Source organism: Mus musculus, chromosome 12 (genome assembly GCF_000001635.26).
Source record: "Mus musculus strain C57BL/6J chromosome 12, GRCm38.p6 C57BL/6J".
NCBI lineage: Eukaryota > Metazoa > Chordata > Mammalia > Rodentia > Muridae > Mus > Mus musculus.
Genome location: NC_000078.6, coordinates 108848946 through 108858254, shown reverse-complemented (window position 1 = coordinate 108858254; position 9309 = coordinate 108848946). Strand labels below are relative to the sequence as shown.

Below are 9309 nucleotides of genomic sequence, written 5' to 3'. Positions count from 1 at the left end.
TAAATGAAAAAAGAATGAGCAGGCACCAGTGGACCTGACAGGGTCAGGATTGGTGACTTTGGAGACATTTTATTAGCTGTCCTTTCTCAGGCACTAGCCCAGAATGTCCCAGCATCTTTACCTCCCTAAGCTAGGTAGACTTTTCGAGTTCAGAAATTAAAACCACAGGGCTTCAGGATTGCAACTCCAGTGACATGGAGTGCTGAGTCTGTGCTCAAAGCATGCAGGCAGAGCGGGGGCATGTGTGCAGAGCCGCTCTCAAGTCTGCAGAGATAGGGAAATTGTTTAAAGAGAAACCTTACTGAAACTGGAAGCGAACACAAAGGCTGGACAGACTACGTGACCCAAATGAGGTGAAGAGAGTGTTTTTCAAAAGTCCATAGCAGCTGGATCTTGTGTGACCCCTGCCCCTCCTAGATGCCTGCAGAGGATAGCTGGACAGCCCTCTCTCCAGGCTGTAGCTGGAGACATGCCTAGTTCCTGAAGTCCTGCCCCTGTAGCCTCCCAACCCATCTGGAAGCACTCTGGGTTTCATCATAACCAAGACCTCACTGCAAGACTTCTGAAGCTCAGAGGTCCTGGGTAGCTCCCAATTTGGGGATGGGACAGACAAGCAACCAGCCAGCTAGCCAGGCTCCGAGGGAGGAGCCCAGCGTGCCCAGGTAGTAGGACCAGCGACCTTCCTGGAGAAGAGGCCCAGGAGATAGCACACAGACAGGGGGACCTTGCAGGCAATGGCCCTGTGTATGAGATCTGGTGTCCAAGGACCTGTACGACAAGGGTTGACCCAGAAACGGATCTTTCCTCTTCTAGAAACTGGAAAGTACCACCGAACCACCACCCCCACAAAACAAAACAAAAACCCCGGAGGACATTGGGTGCCTGCGTGCATACGTGGTCAGGCTTTGCATCTGAACATGCAAGCTAACGCAGTGATCAGGCAGCTCCACCACAGATTGTTCTGTGAAGACCCAGTGAGTGGGCTCACTGTACTCCAGCCTGACTCTTGGTGGCCCAGCATTGGAAGCCCTAGGGTGCTTAGAGAGGGAGGTTTGACCTCAGCAGCACAGGCTAATCCCACTATGTGCCTGAGGGCAGACCCAACCCTACCCTGCCCTGCAAGCCACTGGCTCATAGAACCTTTATACGGTACCCAGCACCCTCCCATTCTTGGTGCATCCTTTGGTCTGGTGATGGCACAGATAAGAACTATGCAGCCCAGAAAGTAAAAGGAGTAAAGCCAGCCCCAGGGCTCTGCAGGGTTTCACGGTGACCCTCTACATAGCTAGCCACGCAGGTAAGAACTCCGGTCCATCCTAGCCACCAGGACCAAGGTTCCACACCTCCTCGCCCACCATGAGCAGACAGGCTTCACAAGGGCACTGGACGAGCAACAAGGTAGGAGGGCCAGGACCCCACAGAGCACAGAGCGACACAGCTGAGCAACCACAGAAACATTTATTAACAGCCACCCCTGACCCAGGTTCCAGGATCTTCATGTGGCCAGCACAGCACCTACAGGTGGTGTGGGTATGCGATGGTGATGCCCTGCACCGATTCCTCGGTCCTCTGAGTAGCCTAGGACAGGGAACCAGCCCAGCCTGTAGTCAGATGTAACCAGCTTGCTGTCTGGTCCCTAGCCTGTCTCTAAAGGGACAGTGAATCGGTGGATGCTGAGTAGAACTGGGTTTCGAGGTTGGCCTAGCACCCAGAGGGGTTGGTGAAGGTATGCTCTGAAATGGGCATGGCAGTACAAGCAGGAATGAACAGTTCTTTGTTCGGTGAAAATGACTCCAAGTGACACATGTCCTCATCAAGCAGACCCACACAATCCTGACTCATGACCCCCAAGCAGATGGCAGATCAACTCCCTGATTTTGTGGTCAGCAGCTGGGCTGTCCGAGCTCAGGCCTCCCCTCAGTCACAGCACAGAAGGTCCTCTGCTGCTCTGGTGACAGCCCCGTGGGCTCCTGAGCCTACCCGTTCTCCCCTTTGCCTCCGGCTGCTGTGTGACGTGGATGTTGCTGACTGGTGCCTATGTGAGCAGGCTCTGCGTGAGCCTCAGCACAGCCTCATACGCCACAAAGACCACCATGTTAACAGGAAAGGCACGACAGCAGTTGAGTGCCAGTCCCTTGAAGAGCACCCTGGGACCCTCCTCCCGTACACTGGTCACCACACAGTGCAGGAGGCCCCGGTAGCGATGCTGGCCCTGCCCATCCGCCTGCAGGCGTGACTTGATCACATCCATGGGGGTGGCCACGGCCCAGGCCAGGACCCCAGCGCAGCCTCCAGCCACCAACACACCTAAGACATCTGCAGGAGAGACAGTGACCATGCCTTACTTACTGCAAGCTGCTTGGAGACAGGACCCAGTCCTGGGAAACTCACTGAGTGAAGATAAACCCCTCTAGCACAGAGTCACTGTGTGACCTTGGACAGTCTCACACACTCCCCTCAGAAAACCCTTCTTGAAAAATAGGGCAGGTGTTAGCTTGACTTGGTGTCACAGGGCTGCATGCGCAGCTCAAGAGAGCACATGTACAAGCATGCCTGGGTTAAAGATGTGCTTCTATGATGCACATTCCTCTCCTAGTCCCCATGTCACAGGGCCAACCCACCCACCTGTCACTCACCTGGCTGACTATGGCCAGCAGGGGTGAGCCACTCGCAGAGCATAGCATAGGAGAGAAAGTAGGTGGCAAAGGAGTGACCCTCACGAAGGAGCAGAGCCGAGCTGCCCTTGTAGAGTCCCCGAAGCCCCTCCTCTCGAGCCACTGTGACTAAACAGTGCAGTGGCCCACTGTACTTAGGCCTGGGCTCCAAGCAAGCAGTGGGTGTGGGACACAAAGCGGGAGCCCCAGATGTCCAGGAGGCCGAGGACCGCCGCTGCTGTGTCTGAGCTTGGGTCTGTGTCTGCAGGCGGACTTTGGCCACCTCAGTGGGTGACGTCAGGAACACCTAGGACAGGGAGGAAACAGAGTAGGACACGTCTACAGCCTGCCCACACACTCGAGGACACAACCTTCCATTGATTGGGGCTGCTAGCTGGCCCCAGTGGTTTGATGGCACTGAGCTCAAAGCCAGTTCAGCCCAATTAAGGCCAAAGCCAAGGCCTTCTGCTTCTCTCCTATCTGAGAGCACTGGCTCAACACCTACCGGGTGGCTACGTTCAAGCAAGACTATAATCAACACAGTAGTTTGTGGTGAAGTCACATTGCTAAAGGCAAGGCATGGTGGTCACTGGGGACTCAGATGCATCAGATCTTTCCACCCCTGGCCTTACTTCTCACCCACCTCTTACAGATGAGATGGCAGCCCAGAGAAGCTGAAGCCTGGCTGGCTAGGCTTATCAGTCTTTGGTCTCTGCACTATATCCAGTAGGTACACTTAGCCTCTTGGCTCATGGGGCTCTAAGAATTAAGGACTTATCCATGCTCCACTCTGGCCTATGAGGGACATCAGCTGTACTTGGCTGCCCTGTTCCCATCTGTGGTGCCTGACGCTCCATCTCCACTGGGGATGAAGGATGCCAAGTGTTCATGGTAACAACTGGGTGGTGTTCGAGCATCCCTGACAATGGAGCCCTCCCAGCTGGAAGGTCACGGGTACGTGGGTGCTATTTCTCTGGGTCCTCACACTGATAGAGTCTCTATGGCCATTTCCTCCCCTCCACTAGAGTATACTGGGAGGGAGCCTAGCCCATCCCAGACAGCCTCCTAGTTCCTCTCCACAGTCCTCATGCCCTGCAGGGTCTAACTTGTCAGAGCCTCAGTCCTTATCCCATCTGGAAGGTGATGATCCAGACTCTCTGGGAGCCTCCAACACCCTTCCACCCTCAACTGCCTCCACTCACCCGGACAAGACCAGAGGCACATCCTGAGAGTGTGATATCAGCCTTGGTGGGCTTGGCGTCCGTGCTGCCGTACCGGAAGCGGCAGATGTGAGCCAGGCAGTGGTGGTAGGTACCAAAAGATACAGACGACACCAGGGACACTGTGCACACGGGCAGTGAGAGGCCCCTGTAGAAGCCCCACACCTGAGGGATGGAGACCAAGTAAGGACTGGATCCAGCCAAGAGAAAATGCCCTGGCTCTGAGATTGCCCAGACCAGGGCCTCCAGACTTGGGGGTCTCAGGACTTGGTGATGTTTGAGGTCAGGTAAGGGGTTGAAGAGACAACTGCCTGGCCATAATGATGGAGCCAGCGTGATATTCAGCTAACCCCTGCCTGCCCCAAGCCCCAAGATCACTTGTATAGTTTCCTGGAAAACCTCCTGGATGGGCTCCTCCCAGGCCTCAGAAACGCAATTACCCCTGTCCTCTCCCCTGGATCTTTACCCTATCAATATACCAGGTGCTCAAGCTTTGGGCCTCGGAGGGACCACTGGACAGGGCACAGTTACTGTGTCCACAGGCTAAGGCTGAAGGGGAAAGGCATCCCTAGCAAGTGCCACCATATCATCGGGCCCCATCCCTACCCGCTCTTGACGATACGTGTCCCGGATGCAGTGCCAGATGCCTGCGTATTTGGCCTCCGTCTGGATTCTGACCTGCAGGAGAGGAAGAAGGTTTCGGGAAGGGCTGGCATAAAGTCAATAGAAGCCCTGGTTCTGCCCTTGATGGTGACACATGCTGTTGTAGACTGAGTGGGGACAGCGAGCTCCTTCTAGAACAAGGCACAGGATGAGAAAGATGGAGAGTCCCAAGGGCCGTAGGGAACCATCAATAGTATTAGAGTAAGGTGGGGGGTGGGGGGAGAAGGCGGGGAGGCTAGGTCCTCTTAGCATCCTAACTGATGACCAGAGCTGGGTACCAGAGACACTGAGCACAATCTAAGCCAAGGCAGGGCCTTTGCTGTACCTTCACTGTATCCAGAGGGTAGCCCACAGCAACACCGCAGACTCCTGCAAGGCAATGAGAGGGACCCATGAAGCAGCAGGAGGTGGCCCTGTCAGCAGTGAGAGCCTATCCCAAGGAACGGAGGAGGTAGCCTCAGGTAAGCCCCTCTCCCCCACCTCCAGCTGACCCTGCCTGGGCTCCTCCTCTCTACATCCTTTGTTTTGCAGGTGAGTAACTGTGGCTCAGGATGCACCTACCAAGCTCGCTAGACACTCCCTACCCTGGCCCAACAGTGGCTATTCCCAATGGCCATGCCAAGGACAGACATTCCTCCGCCTCCCCTCTGACATCACATTTTGGGAGAACACCTGGCTCCGCTCTGGCTAACCCTGTCTCTGAGCCACGTAAACTTTGCCCTCAAGCCTCAGTGTTTGTGTGGAAGATGGGGGCAGACACCCCCACATCCCAGGGTTCGGGGAGAGGCACATGCTGAACACAGGTCAAGGCGGCAGCCCAGACCCCTGCCCTGGACGTTGCCTGGAACTGAAGGTGAGTGTGGGACAGTGTGCACCGCTGCTGTGGTGGCATAAACCCCCCCCCCCAAGAGGCCCACGTGTGAGAGGTGGCAGAGCCTGCGGGAGGTCTTTAAGCCACTGGGGGTCATGTCTCAGGAGATTACACAATTGCAACTCCTTGCCATCTGGCTCTCTGTACAACAAAACTGCCTACCATTGCCCTCTAAGCACCCACACAGACCCAGGCAGTGGGCCGCCTGGTGGTCAGAGCCTCGGGCCTGCCACTAAGTAACCATTCCCTGGTCTGAGTGGGTTGGTTACCTGAGGACAGTGGACACAGCTGCTAACTCGTCTTGCAGAGAGGCTGATAATGCCAACCCTGGCTTTGGACCAGGAGATCTACGATGCCTTCCTTGCCCCTCTGCTACTTCTAGAACCAGGGCCTCCATAATACAGCCAGCACAACCTTTGAAGAAACTCAGGGGCCAGTGAAGTGCTTGGGCTTTCTACCCCAGGGTAAAGATCCTAAGGATATTTAATCCTAGCACTTGGGAGGCAGAGACAGGCGGATTTCTGAGTTCAAGGACAGCCTGGTCTACAGAGTGAGTTCCAGGACAGCCAAGACTATACAGAGAAACCCTGTCTCGAAAAAAAAACAAAAACAAAAGATCCTAAGGATGGCAAGACCCATGGGCTAGCAGAAGAGGGAGTTCCTAGGGGCAGGATATAAAGCAAGTGCCTGACAGGAGGCTCCGATACATCTCTTAAACACTTTACCAACTCCTATCCACCCTCAAAGCCATCCTCTCTTAGGCCTCCTTTCTGTGCCTCCGCCCAGAAACATGCTGATCAGGGTCTGCGTCCCATGGCCTTGTTGCTAGGCCCCATATTCCATGGCCTCCTCTAGATCTAGAGTTCTTCAAGGACAGGCTTGGGTCCAAGTCCCTAGGACCGGGGACCCAGGCCCAGCACAGAGCAAGGATTCTCCTGACTAGGACCTTTCCTGTGGCTATAAGGAGGATGTGGCTTCCATGTGACTTCCTGTGACACCAACACTCAGGGGAGCAGCCAGCCTCAGGATGGTGTAGGTCAAGACCCTGGCAGCAGAGCCAAGGCCAGGAGCCATCCTCCCTGAAGCTGAAGCTGGGACTCTCTTTCCTTTCTAGCCCCCAGGCTGTTCCCAGCAGTGAGAAACAGCCACCCACAGCTATCTATTTCACAATAGCTGCAGGGCCAAGGGTGCCTCACTCAAAGTAGCCTCACAGCCTGAGGATCAATGGTGCTCACAGGGAGTCCAGCAGGCAGCCACCTCTGAGGGAGACAGTTTCAGCCGCAGGGGAGCTAGATGTTAGCAGTAGGCCTCAGTGGGCCAGAGAACCATCCGGCTGGGCCTGCTTGACATCTAGCCCCTGCTCCCTGCGAACAGAACTCCTGGGTACACAATTCTTCCCTGGAACCTTCTGTCTCTCCCCAGGACTCCAGCCATCTCAGCCCACAGGGTCAAGTTCCTGCTCCCAAGCCAGGAATCTCTAGACTGGCTCAGCCTCCTGCCTGATCTTCAAGGCTATGTGGTCCGTGCCCATGGATCTGCTCAAACCCTGACTGCACAGGGCTGCCACACACATACACACACACAAGCACACCACCCCAACCCTCCCCAGCCCCTGCGCCCCTCTATCCAAGTCTTATACCTCCAATGGCCCCAGCAACAAAATCCATGGACAGCACAGAAAATGAGAAGGTTTCCGGTGTTACTGCCAATGCCACACTGGCCGGCTCCTACAAATCCTGCAGATCTTAAATACCTGTGAGCAGAGGCGGAGCTAGGGCTGTTTAACAGGCTATTTTGATGCCCACACTCACATGCCCCACAAGGTTCGGGGTGCCAATGACCCGAGCATCGGGAAAGCATGTGAGAGGTCATGGGAGGTAGCCAGCTCCCAGACCTAAGTCTGCCTCTATCCCCAGACTCAGATTAGGCCGGGCTTCCTACTGCTTATGGTGATGGCATAAACAGTGGTCCCTTCGGAGATGTACCCCACTTTACATGTCACCTCCAGCCCTAAAAGGGAGGGAAAGCAAAAGCCTGTTCTCATCATGGAACCACCAAAACCCCAAAGGGGACTTGCCTGAGGCAGGCACTACCTAAGAGCCAATCTATTTGATGGCGGCCAGCCGATGCAGAAAGTGCAGCCTTGTCTCTATGGCTACGGCTGCTAGTTCAGTTCAGGGGCTCAAAGACGCAGGCTGCAGCCCTACAGGGGGCCTTCGAGCCAGAGAGCTGCCAAATGAAGGGAAGGGGCATGCTGACATGGGGCATTCTGCAGTTCTGTCTGAATGACCCTCAGGGCAGGGCATCAGGAGGCCACGTGTCCACCTGTTTTTCTGTTCTCCGTAGGCTGGCCTTGAACAGGCTGGTTTCAAACTAGGGATGACCCCTCGCCCTGACAGTTTGTCTATGTTTAGACAAGTCGTCAGTGCTGGCTGCCACGGCAGAGGGCAGAGGGCAGAAGAGGCCAGAAAGCATCCTGTCCAAGGCCAACCTCGATGTCCATCCTGGCCTGTGCAGGGGCATGGCTCAGCATCTGGTTGGAAGTTGACACTGCCATCTGGCTTTGTGACATCTGGCTTTGTGACAAGATCTTTGAGCTCCCTATAACCTCTGCTTCTGCACCCACAAAATCTGTGCACACACAGAGCAAGCTCCAGCTGGGTTCCTGCAGAATCGCCAGCCAAATTCATTAACAGAAGGTCGAGAGGGAGACGATGGGTTGTCGCTCTAGAGAGGAAGCTGAGCCAGATGTTACACTCAAGAAGCTAGGACCTCGGATAATGAGGGAACCTAAAACACACTATCCACCTAAGAGGACCGAGCCCCTTCAGTCCCATATTGCCAATGGTTAGGGCATCCACCCCAACAGTAGGGCCCAAGACCCCAGTTTACCCCAGACACCTTTCTCTCTCTGCCGATCTTGGTGTCTGTCCTCCATGATCTCAGTCAGGTCCAGCTGCCACTGTCCACCGACACTCCTCTAACTGTGTCATTGTTCTTGGACAGCAGCCCACCTGTCCAGGCTCCTGATGCATGCAACTAACACATGCCAGGTACCAAAGCGTAGGACTCCTCAGTAAACACAACAACCTAGTCTCTGTCCTAGAGACCTGATGTGCTGGAAGTGAAACAGAGAGCCCTTGACAGCCAGGAAAAGCCCAGAGGTGATTGCAAGGACTGGTGTGGGTCAGCAGCTGCTCCCAGCTGAACCCAGCAGCTGCTTGTCGAAGCATAGCAGCTATGACAACCCACAGGAGACTCTCAAAAGAGTGGGCCTAGTAGTGTCCTGCTATTTTTTTTTTTTTTTTTTTTTTTTAGTTTTTTCAAGACAGGGTTTCTCTGTGTAGCCCTGGCTGTCCTGGAACTCACTATGTAGACATGGCTGACCTTGAACTCAGAAATCCACCTGCCTCTGCCTCCCAAGTACTGGGATTAAAGGCATGTGCCACCATTGCCCTGTCCAGTGTCCTTCATGATGCAGGAGGCTCATGAGTCTCTTGAGGCCTCTGTCTTAGTCAGGGTTTCTATTCCTGCACAAACATCATGACCAAGAAGCAAGTTGGGGAGGAAAGGGTTTATTCGGCTTATACTTTCATACTGCTGTTCATCACCAAAGGAAGTTCAGGACTGGAACTCAAGCAGGTCAGAGGCAGGAGCTGATGCAGAGGCCATGGAGGGATGTTCTTTACTGGCTTGCTTCCCCTGGCTTGCTCAGCTTACTCTCTTATAGAACCAAGACTACCAGCCCAGAGATGGTCCCACCCACAAGGGGCCTTTCCCCCTTGATCACTATGTGAGAAAATGCCTTACAGTTGGAGCTCATGGAGGCATTTCCTCAACTGAAGCTCCTTTCTCTGTGATAACTCCAGCTGTGTCAAGTTGACACAAAACTAGCCAGTAC

General features: G+C 54.6%; 1 protein-coding gene across 2 annotated transcripts; it reads right to left on the bottom strand.

Moving 5' to 3' along the window:
* Positions 1-1439: 1439 nt before the first annotated feature.
* On the bottom strand, positions 1440-8422 carry Slc25a47 (solute carrier family 25, member 47). Of its 2 annotated transcripts, none has more exons than XM_011243981.3 (6): positions 8310-8422; positions 4863-4906; positions 4481-4552; positions 3857-4039; positions 2637-2961; positions 1440-2316 (listed from the first exon to the last, which is right to left on the bottom strand). In XM_011243981.3, the coding sequence occupies exons 1-6, from the start codon at positions 8344-8346 to the stop codon at positions 2036-2038; spliced, it is 942 nt and encodes a 313-aa protein (XP_011242283.1). In that variant the 5' UTR covers positions 8347-8422; the 3' UTR covers positions 1440-2035. The 2 variants fall into 2 exon arrangements, with proteins under 2 accessions (XP_011242283.1, NP_001012310.2); NM_001012310.2 differs by lacking the exon at positions 8310-8422 and adding an exon at positions 7048-7126.
* Between the last annotated feature and the right edge of the window lie 887 nt (positions 8423-9309).

Bases quoted from the DNA above. Each gene is read 5' to 3' on its own strand.
- Slc25a47 (XM_011243981.3), bottom strand. From the start codon at position 8,346: ATGGAGGACAGACACCAAGATCGGCAGAGAGAGAAAG. The intron at 4,040-4,480 runs GTAGGGATGGGG...TCCATCCCTCAG, and splicing joins ACACGTATCGTCAAGAGCGG to GTGTGGGGCTTCTACAGGGG. The intron at 2,317-2,636 runs GTGAGTGACAGG...TCTCTCCTGCAG, and splicing joins TGCTGGCCATAGTCAGCCAG to ATGTCTTAGGTGTGTTGGTG.